This window comes from Macrobrachium nipponense, chromosome 28 (assembly GCF_015104395.2).
Source record: "Macrobrachium nipponense isolate FS-2020 chromosome 28, ASM1510439v2, whole genome shotgun sequence".
NCBI classification, from domain to species: Eukaryota; Metazoa; Arthropoda; class Malacostraca; order Decapoda; family Palaemonidae; genus Macrobrachium; species Macrobrachium nipponense.
Genome location: NC_087217.1, coordinates 57802943 through 57815779, shown reverse-complemented (window position 1 = coordinate 57815779; position 12837 = coordinate 57802943). Strand labels below are relative to the sequence as shown.

Below are 12837 nucleotides of genomic sequence, written 5' to 3'. Positions count from 1 at the left end.
AGGCGGAAGCATACTGGCCGGTGTTTCTGTCTTCTCCGAAAGGTTATTGAATTGACGAATCAAATCAATCACCTCTGCATACGAGGCCAGAAACTCTTGGTTTTCTCCTTCCTCCGGCTCTAATGTACCATTCTCCGTCACAAGGGATGTTGTCTCGCCCCTATCTTCTGACAGACGGCTTGGAATTCCACGGCTGCCTGCCCCTACGGCCGCGGTCTCTTTGATCTTTGCTGGCCGCCGTTGGCTCGATCCAGGATAGTCAGCAGGGGAACGAGAACGCCTCACTCTTTCTCTGCTCACGGATCGAGAGCAAGAATCTCGTCTAGATCTCCAAGATGAAGGCTCCCTTAAGACAGATATAACTTCGTCTCTATTAGTATTGGTATCGTTTATGAGCGTCAGAGAACTTTTGGCCTCGACCTTTCATCCAGACGGACACTGCCTTCCACGAACGTATCCGCAGAGGTTACCAACTCCCTATTCTTCGTACTTTTAATAGGAGCCTTATCGTCCTTCGCACGTATTTTGAATGGCCTTACGGGCAAAACTGGGACCTGCATTCTATCCTCTGCTGCACCTTTCGCCGCCAACGTCGATTTTACCAGCGGTATCGTAGTTTTTGTGATCCGAACTGGCAACTCCGCATCAGCCGCTAGTCCATCGGCCGTCGCCTCTCTCGCTTGTTTGGATTCTTGCGAACGGCTTTGTCTGCTAACCTTGTGCTTACTAGCCACTGACTTCCCGACCTTCCTGCTGACTTGGATATGACAGTCTTGGTCTGAAGATGAAGAAGAATTGATTCTTCTCCTCTTAGCCCGAGGATCAGCCTCGAACTCCCGAATCCTCCTCCAACGCTTGACTGGCGCTCGCCGTGACGTTATCGGACTTAGCGATGACGCCGAACTAGAGGAAGAAGACGAAGAAGGCGAATCACACTTTTTCTTTTTGTCTCTCTTATCCATTCTCTTCTCTATATCCTGTAATTTCTGCATTACAGTCTGCATTGTCGGGTCAGAAGGCGTATTAGCGTCTGGGTGCAGCGAAATAGGCCGAGAAGCAGTCTGTGACGTCATCACGCCTGCCATATCGGTGTGTGATGTATGTTGTGACGTCATCCCTCTCGTAGGGAGGGACTGAGAGGTTTCTGCTGGCAACCGCACGTTTGCTGCCAAACTACCTCCCACGTTCTGCATCGCTGTAAACACCGGGTTTGATGGCGTAACCGCGGCATTAATTCCCATAAATTGCAAGCCAGGGGGATGCGGAACATTCAGCGCTGCCAGACCCTGCTGGAACCGTGACGCCATATACATAATGCGCAAGCAGACCATCCAAGGTTGGTACGCCTGGTAGGCCTAGCGCTGACCACGTACCATCCAACCTATGCGCTTGGGGAGCAGGAGCCTGGAACAAAGATGGCGGATCTCCCCCTCTACTTGCTGGGAACAAAGGAGAGTGCATATTATTCATAAAATTACCCAAGGCCCCTCCTGACGTTTCCGATACTGAACCGCTAGGAGAAACCGAAGGGGTATGAGACAAATCAAAAGCAGGTGGAGAAACATATGGAGCAGCCTGGTTTATTGCCGATACAAAAGAAGCCGGTAAGGTTTGGTCATCCAAAGACGGCGTCACCACCTTCCTTTAGTATTGGCTTTTCTCATAGAACTTTTTCCACTGTTCCACCGACCAACTGCGACAAACAGAACATGGATTAGTAATCGTACATACGTTTTCCCTGCACCTACTACACGTTGGATGAGGATCCCTCGACACCGAAGTTAGGAACCTAGAACATGGAAAGCCACTGACTCCTGGGCATTTCATTTGTCTCCTCTTCCAAACGGCAGACGATCCCGATGTTGAGGAAAAATTCCCCATCATACCACTTATACACTCTTCACTCTTGGTTTACTCTTGTCCCTTGCAACTGGATCCACCCTCACCCCTCTCTATATTAAAGTATAGTAGTACAGTGGCCCCTCCCTGGTTTTACTCAGTTGCACATTTCTGTGGTCCATTTTGTCATGAATTTTTGTGGAACACATTATTCACTTTTCCACTGGGAACTTTTACTAATTTGCGGATTTGTTCGATTCACCGAACTTTTACTAATTTGCGGATTTGTTTGATTCACCATATCTCTAAAATTAATAATTTGCCTTTTTATTTCTCTCTCTCTCTCTCTCTCTCTTTAAACTGAAAAAAGGTAAGTTAATGATAATTTTATAAGGATTAATACAATGTATAACAATTTGTTGAAAATTGTATTTTTCCTAGCTATACAAACCTGAGGTCTTTTAACAATAGGAATGTAACTTGCGGCATAGCTGGAATTACGGCCGTTGAATCTTGAACAAGGTGGTTAGGCAGTAACTACCGTGGGGCCCGGATGTAAACACTCCACTTTGCCTTTCAGCCCAGGTTCAGATTGATGGGTGGCATGAGGTGGGCATATTTGTTAAAGGACCTCAGGTTTGTATAGTTAGGAAAAACACAATTTTCGACAAATTGTTATTTGTTCCGATACGTAATACAAACCTTTCGGTCTTTTAACAATAGGAAGACTAACTGATTGGTGGGAGGAATCTGAGTGAGCCTCTAGAACTGACTGGAGTTCTGCGCACCTAGGCTACTACTCATGGTCGTAAGAGCGAGGAGGAGTGCCCTGCTGCCTCTGACAACTTGATCAGAGTATAGGAGCTGTGTGATCAAGAGTCAGACTTCTGGGCCTTTCCGAAATGAGTGAGGAATCGTGACTCATCCGAAAAGGGGTTGTGAAGAATATTGGCGTCGGAGACATTGATGCAAAGTTCTGGGAAGGGTTTGCATTATTGTCAGTCTCCTTCCTCCCCTTGCTAGAGGAAGGAGCGGGATTGCTTCAATGATTCTGATAAGAAACATAAAAAGGATGCTTATGTATAGGCTTACCGCATCAATTGTCTGACCAGCCAGTGTTAGTTCGAGTCCTATCCTCAACCCGAAGGAGAGGAATGGAGAGACGAGGTGTGGAAGGGGGAGCGCCAGTCACTCTCGCATCCTTCTTACCTCTACAACTGCACACCATGGACGAGATGCAACTTGTCATGTCGAGGAGCTGGGTAAGCAAACATCTTGCAAGCATCCACCTCTGGTCCAGGGAAATGAGGTTCCAAGGACCTGTGGGCAGTCCTGGAGGGAAAGAAGGATATGGTCGTGATGACCTATCCATCTTCCTGTCTGACATATTCTTTGGAGTGATGTCCAGTACCAATACTGGTCTATCCGTCTGCAGCAAAGTGTTTCGCGGTCTCGTATCCCACTACAGCAAAGTCTCTCGCGGTCTCGTACCCCACTCCGGCGAAGTCTCTTCGTCTCCGCGGTGGATAGGACACCGACACTCCATGGTGGGTGTCGATGGTTATGGGTACCGGAACAAGCTAGTAGGACGAAGTAATGATTGATCTGGAACAACCGAACTAAGTCCACAGCGTAGCTCGTGACGGTCTTGGACGCTTCGACAGCTGCCGACTGACTGCGTTCGGTTGTGTGAGGCGAGCTGTCCAAGCATCTGAGGCGTAGTCACGTGTCCCTCGCCTTTTGAAGGGTTCCTCGCCTTTTGAAGGGTTATGCGGAGAGACCATACAAATCGTATATTGCCTTCTAGAGACCGAGGTCCCTGATGGCAAGACAGAAGTTCTCATAGTAGTTGAATCTCAGCTAAGGAGAAACAACACTATGTGCCGTTGAAGACGAAGGTAGTAGGTGAATGCAGACCTACGTCTTCACAGCCGAATCGAGAGAAGTAACTCTAAAGATTCTGAACTTAGAAAAGTCCGGCCGATGACACCAACCCGCGAAGACGGTTTAATCCCTGTGATTTACAAAGGACTGAAAACGCTAAATCACTACTTCATTGCTGTTCAGTGAGAAGTCGGAGTTGCAATGAAAGCGGAGCGCTTTCAGTAATGAAAACACAGGGATGTACTGCCTGAAGAACTGCTTCTCATGGGCTGAATCATCATCATCTTCTTCCCAGGTTATCCAGGGAGGACATCTATGTATATACTTGGAAGTAGAGCTGGCAGGGCGGGGAACAGACGATGTCTTCCGTTATACATCTACAATTCGGGGTGAACAATGAACAATTGCACACCTACAAATACGAGATATATTTAGAAGACAAACTCAGATGTCTGAAGAAATCATTCCGCATTATCGCAGTGGCAGGTGCGATGCAGCGGAGACTAGGCTACAGACTTCTGTTACCGTGCGGTAAACAGAAAGATGATAGCGAGTCTATTGAGATATCTCTGTCTGAAAATTCTCGCAATGTCCAAGGTGATGCAGTAGAGATAGTCATTCACGTATACGAGAATTCCAGCCAACCAGAGACCTAAGTCTGTGATTGCCGGGCAGAGATTCGGTTCGGTAGTCAATCATTGTAGAGGAGAGAGACATAATCCGACCGTGCTATCTCGGAGAGCCAGCTGGTACTGGGCTAGCTCTCACTCACTCGTCATCCTGAGTTGCCAGGTAATCCATTCCAAGAAGGAATGTGTTCGGCTAGAACCATCGAGCGCAAAAAAATACGCTCGAGCATTTGCATTTAATCGAAACGGATTTCAGTGAATGCAAACGCTGAGGTGTTGTTGTTGTAACAATACCATAAGTATCTCAAAATCGAAACTGGTAACTCCTAGGTTTGCAGGGCAGTCCCGAGTTGCAGTTCAATTAAGAAGATACTATTTGTCTCGGTCACAACCCATAGAGTTAACTACGGTATGTGACTGGAAGCCGACACCCTTCATTCTCTAATGAAGAGAGTGAAGAAGTTTTCCCTGAAGGAATGGGGGAGGAAGATTGGACACTCGCTCGCCTTCCCAGTGGAACTGCCAGTCGGAGAGGCGAGTACGGGCAGCCATCACTGTGCGGTGATGGCCGCTCAGAGTCTAGGAAAACGTTACCGTCTGGATAAAACGTTTTCCCAAGGAGGGTTATGAACTCCTACTGTAGGCTAAACGTCTGCTGCCACCGTGACCGTCGTCTGGGTGGGGCTGAGCGAGCACCTGACAGGAGAGAGCCGATACCGTCCTCCGATGCGTCCCAGACCTCGTCGAGGTCAAAACCTCTCAAAAGGTCCGAAGGGGGAGCCCACCCCCGGTCTCTGCGTGCGTGGTCCAGCAGTACAGTCACGTGAACAGCGGTGATGATCCTTCCGAGAGTCTGGGAAGCGTCATTTGTCCTCGCCAGCCCCCCCCCGATCTCCTCCAACCACTTGAGCGAGGATCTGTTGGTCCCAAGACCGAACTAGGCTTGTGGCCGGATCGTAATAAGTGCATTCCTCACGGTCACTCCTTTTCGCCTCGTTCCTCCCGGTGTAGCCTGAGGAGGTTGAAGGGACAGATGAGGGAGACCACCTGATGCTCCTGATGCTGGGAGGACTGTAGGCGATCATCAACCACGGTGATGATCGAGCTGCCGGTCTGGACCAGCGGTCTTCCTGCTCTTCAGGAGACCTGCTCGCGATCGAGCTGCAGGCCTGGTCGCGAGGTTCTCCTGGGGAGAGCAGCGACAGTCCCGAGCATCAGAGGAGCTGCTGCTGGTTCCCCTATCCGTCCGGTCCCGGTGGGAGCAGCGGTCAGGGGACCGCCCTCGCAATCACTCCTGATCGCCTCGCCCTTCCCGGTGTAGCCCAAGGAAGTTGAAGGGATAGGAGAGGAAGGCCTGACGCTCCCCCCGCCCACCGGCAGAACCGGTGTGCTTGGGGGGCTGCAGGCGATCACTGCGCGATCGAGCTGCAGGCCTGGGTCGCGCAGACTCTCCTGGGGAGAGCACCATGGACCGAGAACAACGGCCCCTGGTCCCGTGCGTCAGAGTAGCTGCTGCTGTTCTCCCTACCCGTCCGGTCCCAAGGGAGCGGCGGTCAGGAGACCTGCAGAGACCACTGTCGCGGTGGGAGTGGTGCCTGTCCTCACAGCGCGTCGAACCGCGGCAACCCTGGTAGCCTGCGGCTCGCTACGAGAGCGATCGCTGGCCTGGTGAGAGTCACCTGAGCGACTCTTGCCAGACTTCCACTCCGTGCCTCAGTCCTGGCGCCGAGCAAACTCGGAAGCCTGAGCCTTGGCTGTACGGTCGCCCACAGGAGACCGTACACTCAGTACCTCTTGCGAACGAGAGGCCAAGCCGGAACCTGGTGTAGAGGTAGGACCTCTAGCACCAGGCGAGGAAGTACTGGTGTTAGCCGGAACCCTCTAACCTGTCTTCTTCTTCCTTGCGGAAGGAGAGACGGGCCCTACTCCCGAAGGAGCAGGAGGACCAGCGGAAGGACCCCCCGTCCCAGCGGAGTGGGACAGGCCCTGAGAAGTTCCTGAAGGAGCCTTCTTAGGAGGGGAGGAGGCAGCCTTCTTCTTCCGCAGCTGGGTAGCCTTGGAAGTCGAAGGGGAAGAGGCGGCAGCAGACGATGATGCAGAAGACGACGAAGACACCTTCCTCTTCTTCTTTGTCAGCTCCCTCAGGACAGACGTCAGGTACTCCATCCAGGCCGGAGCTGGGGCTATTGCCGAAACAACACGGCCCAGCTACACCTGTCCGGAAGGACCTGCGACTGGGGCAGGAACGACGTCGGCAAGGCAGGTACAGCAGGCAAAACAGGTATGGCAGTAGACGGGGCAGCAGCCAGCAACATCCTGGGTACCGGTGGCAGATCCAGGGGCGAACTCTCAGAACTCTTCAGAAGGAGTCACCGAAGCCACATGCTGAGTGTAGACCAAGTGAGGAGGGGTGGCATACCCTGGGGTCAAGACGGTGGTCACCGGTCCATGGGTGACCGGAGCAGCACCCGCCAAATGATGCAGCAGCCCCTGAACACTCGGTGTGCCCTGGAGACCCAGCAAGAACCATACCTGGCGAGGTCGTCGCCCGCAGCAGGAACACCTGAGGAAGCAAAAAACAAACGGGTTAGTAGGAGGGGTTCCCCCCTCCCATGGGGGGGAACAATTCCCCCCAACGAACTGAAGACCCCGAGTACAATTGGATGTCGGGGTACCACACCCCCTCCTCTCCACTCGACAGATCGGGCGAAGAGAAGGAACGAGAAACCTCCCCCCCCCAAAGAGGAGAAGGAGCCATACGCGAGAGCTGGGATGGCGGCAGGAAGGAAGACGTGTCTGTGACCAAGGGCGTCGCCGGAGAACCCTCTGGCAGGCTTACGTCGCTTCCTCCTACCCTCATAGAGCACCCACTGCTCCTCTGACCAATTATTACACACAACACAGGGCTTGGCCTGAGAGCATTCGCGCACTCTGCACCGAGTACATAATTCATGAGGATCAACCTCTGGAAAAGAGCGGAAGGCCCCACACTTACGGCCCTCCACACCAGGGCAAACTCTGCGGCTGATGGGGGGGGCGTGTGGACGTCTCCAGCTCACGAGAATGCATAATAATGAAATAATAATAAAATACAAAGCACACGTACTTACAGTGTTTTATCAAACACACACAAAGCAAACCAAGTTTGAAGAAGATACAAAGCGTACAAGGAAAGCGGTCAGAGCGCGAACAACACGTCTGTCTCCGTCGGCGGCCGAAAGCAAAGTGCTTCTTCACCACCCAGTCGCGCGTGCGCGCACTGTCGGACAAGCAAACTACCGAACTCCCTTGTTCGAAGCTTACGACCGTTCCAGCTGCCGCTAGTTACCTTCCTATTGTAAAGAACCGATGGTTTGTATTCGTATCGGAACAAACACCCTATACGTATTACATTTTCATATATATTTTAAACATAAAAGCATGAACATTTATAAATCGACGGCTAAATTTGCACTTTTTTTTAACTTGATATTTTCGGAAGAGCAGCAGGCAGCAGCTCACACGAATATGAAAAATCGTCATCTTTGATAACTGGAGGGCAGTTTCAAAAGCTGCCTGTGTATCATATTTATGTGCAGAAATAAAAATACCCTATACATATTACATTTTCATATATATTTTAAAAATAAAAGCATGAACATTTATAAATCAACACATCCACAGCTAAATTTGCACTTATTTAACTCGATATTTTTGGCATAGAACAGCGTCAGGGGCATAAAGTTTACCCTAATACCTATGTAAAAACTCTCAATAATATTTTTTAATATTGCATAACCTTTATGTTCTGAACGGTTTTTCTACAAATGTATGTACTTGTTAGATATAACGGTGCTTGCGGCGCTGTTAACCAAAAATTGTACCGTAAAAATACCTTAAAATGCCTTACTTTTTTAATGAATATTTTTGACAACAGGTGTAAAACCGATTCACCGCTAAGCGATTGTGCCGTTAACCGCGGGCTGCCTATAAATGTAAGAGATGTGTCATAACCATAACAATCTTAGTCAAAAAAGTGCAGCTTCAGTTATATAACAAGATAAAAAAATTTTATTGGTGAGAGTTTATCTATTAAGATTCACCAGCGTGACATATAGTAATAATGCATGCTGATTTGCTGAGTTAACAATAACTACAATAACAAAATTAAGCATAGATGTAAAATAAAGCTAACAAATTAATTACCTTTCCTTCAGGTCGAACTAGACATGTTAGAAGCTGAGGTATCCAAGGCAACCACTGAATTGGTGGTACACCAACACAATATCGGTCAACAGCATCACTTAAACTTCCTTCCGCATCATCATAACTTAGCAGCCAAAGTACCTGAAGGGAAAAGCTGGCTTTCAAAACAAGAGTGACCGCAATACTGATAGCTAATACTAACTTGACTTTCACTAGAACACATTATTTTACTATGTTCACATGTCAGACTTGGAAAAAAAGTTGAATTAAAATAAGTATGCTGTACTGTATCAAAATTAAAAAAAAAAAAGTTTTTACTGTACAAACAAAGGCAAAGCAAAAATAAAGATAAGAGACTAGAGTAACAGAAAAATACCATAAGTACAAATCTGGTAAAATGTGGCAAGGTTTATGTATTAGAAAACGTGGCAAAGTTTATGTATGAGAAGTAAAAATGGTGAATACATCAACACTTTGTGTGGATCTAGATGTAGGCACAAGTTATGATTTAAGACCTTTCTGAGTATTTTACACCCACCACCATACAGTCTTAAATCTTTGTCTTACACACAGAAAGAACATAATGAAGATACATACAGAAAGAACATAATGAAGACAGTAAATTCAATAACTATGATGGACCACATAGGTAATAGGGATAAGTATTCATGCAAGTACCCTTACATTATACGTACAGCATAGCAAGGGAATTACTTAGGAAATACAAAAATTTCCTAGTAATTTCATATAATTTTCTATTAAAGTAACTGTCATAATCCTTTATAAAATATACTAGGTTCATTGTTTTATCAGACTTGAAATGAATGACAATCAAAACAAAATAATTGAGCTAACCTTTGCAAGATATTTACGAGACTTGGATTCATTCTGGTGACGAGAAGCATGGAGGTAGCAAGTGATTGCAGAAACGCCCAGATTTATATGCGTTGAATCTCTGGTGAAAAGTGCTTCCCAATAGTCTCCCCACAAGGCCCATGCTTTTACAAGTGTATCATGAAGCTGTACAGCAGCACTTAAGGCTTTGTTGGCTTCTTCGCTCCGACCTATCAATGTAGAAAAAAATTATTTTCTCATTTAGTTATTATTGATGAAGTATCACCACACTAACAGACACACCAGAATCTCACCAGGCTCATCTTTAGGAATTTTCCTTAAATGAAAGATGAAAATTGAAGAAATTAAAAACTAAAGTTAGACAACAATGTGAGAAGAGACCCAACAGAACAGATGAGAAAAGTTTGACAAAAAGTGAACGGATAAAAAGCTCAAGGCATAAAGCTACACTGTTGGAGTCTTAAGGGTCATCACACAGAAATTTAGTACTATCTACAGAAAATTGCAGGGCCTTAACAGGCAAATGGAAATCTCTGGGAAAACTGATAATCACAGGTATGATATAAGTATTGTACAGAATGTGCATAAACAATTCATCATAATCAAAAGTATGTACATATATTAGCAATTCATACACCAGAATTGACAATGATCCTTATGCATAACTTATCTACTGCAGGTTAACCATAATGAAAATACAGCCCAATAGCTAGAATGCACTCATTCATATCCACAAGATCATTATGAACACACATGTGAATGTGCACCATAAAAAAAATCAAACTTGAGACTTGAACATTTCTTACAGCTCAAAAATGTTGAAGAACACACAATGGCATAAGTACATGGTACTAAAAATGCAAATGTTGCAAGAATGGTACAGAATGGAACAGTCAAAACTTACCTAACTGGGATAAAAACATTCCTTTGAGGGCATAAAATTCTGCTGTCATATCCTTGTTAAAGAACTTCAAGTTGGTTGATTCTATCACTTCAAGACCCTTGAAATAAAAGAATATGATATTGTTATGATACAATAAAGTTTGTTCATACTACCTGGCAGAATATATTATATTTAGCTGTATTTTCTGAAATCCGACAATTTTAAAAACTTCCGACACATGCAGTGGTTGGCCAGGTGGTTAGTACCCATTCCCGCCGCTGGGAGGCGGGTATCAGGAACCATTCCCATTTTCTATTCATAATTTTTATTTCCACTGTCCCCTGAGGGGAGGTGGGTGGGTACTTGTTATATATATCTGCCAGGTAGTATGAACAAACTTTATTGTATCATAACAATATCATTTTGTTCATGAAAACTTACCTGTCAGATATATATATAGCTGAATCCCACCTTTGGAGGTGGGAAGGGACAGAATAGAAGGATTTTAGGAAACAAATGCATGCAGATGATTTACATCTTGGTTCCACCTGTTAGCATAGCTGGCTTCGTGGTTACTGCCACGTAAGTCTGCTTGTGCTATTAGAGTTGCCAGCGAGGTAGAGACCTATATAGCTGGTGCACTCCAGATGATCTGTCAACAGGGGCGAGACCACGATGTGACTAGACCATATTGACCATACCATGAGGGCTAAGAAGTATATATATATATATATATATATAGATATATATATATATATTTTATATATATATATATATATATATATATCACCACCTGACCAACCTACCAAAACCAAGTAAGGTGTTTTAACTAAGGCTTAAGAGTTAAGAAGTCGCCGTTGTCGGCGACCTCATCAACTAAATTAAGAGCTCTTCCTAACCATTTTCTACAGGATAGGATGAGTGGTACTTCTTGCCCCCAAGATTGTGTCTGCAGACACGTATGGCCCTAGCGAGCAGCAGATCTCATATGCCATCTTCACATCTCGCAGGGAGTGTGAAGTGAACACAGAGTTGCTTCGCTAAAACATGGTACTCAGGATGTTACTGAGTGCCATGCTCTGTTGAAATGCTTCCGAGGCCGCGCCCTCACCTCGTGAGCATTTAGATAAAAGAATTCAAATCTTTGTGCAAAACACAATGAAGGAGCATTTTTGAAAGAACTCCTTAACACTAAAGCCAGGGTGTTCTTCGATATGGGCAAGTCTGGTCTTTTTCGGAACACTGCAGATTGCGAATGACTTCGACTTTCTTGAGTTTTATGTAGATAAAACTTGAGAGACCCGACAGGGCACAGGACTCTCTTGTGCCATCCTTGCTTCCAAGCTCCTGGCCCAAGGACAAAACGGGTTTCCATTCTTAGGCCACAACGGAAGGCTTAGAGAGCACACCGCCTTGTGTTCTCTAAAGCCAAAACTTGTGACGATGGCTTAAAATTTCACTAACCCTCTTTGTCGTATCTAGGGTGGTTAGAAGAAGGCCTTTCTGATCACATGCAAAAAGTTAACAGGTAGGAGAGGTTCGAATGCTTTAACATCAAGAACTTCAGACTACGTCTAAGTTCCATATTGAAAGCTTCGATCTGGACATGCACAGTCAGTCCGTCTGTACTAAAGTCAGGTGACCGACCAGTTGAACCAGTCAGACGAATCAAGGACAGCAAGGCTGTACCCTGAAGACCATAAGGCACTATTCTTCACTGAAGGATGAGTGTCTGGACTGCCTGGGCAATTCAATCTAAGCAAACCTTGGGGGTGTATCAACGCAACCCAACGTCGTCACGAATCAACTCCTGATTCGAGCTTCTGGTGCCAGGAGAAAGGAGCGAGGAGCAAAAAGGCGATTCAGTCCCGAAGGAAGAATGCCTGACAGTCCAACCTGGTTTCATGTACACGATCATCGGGGGTGGGTGTATAAACGCAACTGACTTCGTCAACAAGAAACTCAGGCTACTATATGTCGCCTGATCTCGCACGAGTTGTCTGACTCGAGAAAACAGGTGAGACAAAAAGTAGATGGTGAGCGAGTTTCGAGATTCCACAGAACTCAAAGATCGTGAAGGGCTTTGTTGTTTGACAGACGCAAATCTCTGAGCCCAAAGGCCGTCAACAACATATTTGCATATTCTTTAATAGTTGTGACTGCCAGCTTATCCCATTCTTCAGACGGAAAAGGAAGACGGTAATCTTATTCCTGTCAACCTCTCGATAGTCTGACGTAGTCCAGACTCAGAGCGGAGAGGTTATAGGTACCTTTCGAGTTAGAGTAGACCGACTCTCTCGGAAAAGGTCCTTGGAAAGTGATCTAGGAAGTATGTGACCTCTGTGAATCCAGGATCCTGAAGGCCAACATGGGGCGATCAGCGTCATTGTCGCTCCCTGTGACGTCATAAATCCTCTTATTACATTTCCTAAGCGATTGAAAAAGGGGAAAAGAAAAAGAGACTAAACATCCATCCCCGTTCAATATCATAGGATGGCGTTTAATGGTACCGATCCCGTATCTAGAATAAGGGAGCAGAGAAGAAGCCGCCTCTTCGTCCTC

General features: G+C 46.5%; 1 protein-coding gene across 1 annotated transcript in view; it reads right to left on the bottom strand.

Moving 5' to 3' along the window:
- LOC135201202 (transformation/transcription domain-associated protein-like) overlaps positions 1-12837 on the bottom strand; it is a 204832-nt gene that overhangs the window by 25608 nt on the left and 166387 nt on the right. The window contains 3 exon segments of the mRNA XM_064230080.1: positions 8538-8678; positions 9393-9601; positions 10297-10393. Of these exon segments, the coding sequence (XP_064086150.1) occupies positions 8538-8678; positions 9393-9601; positions 10297-10393 (447 nt within the window).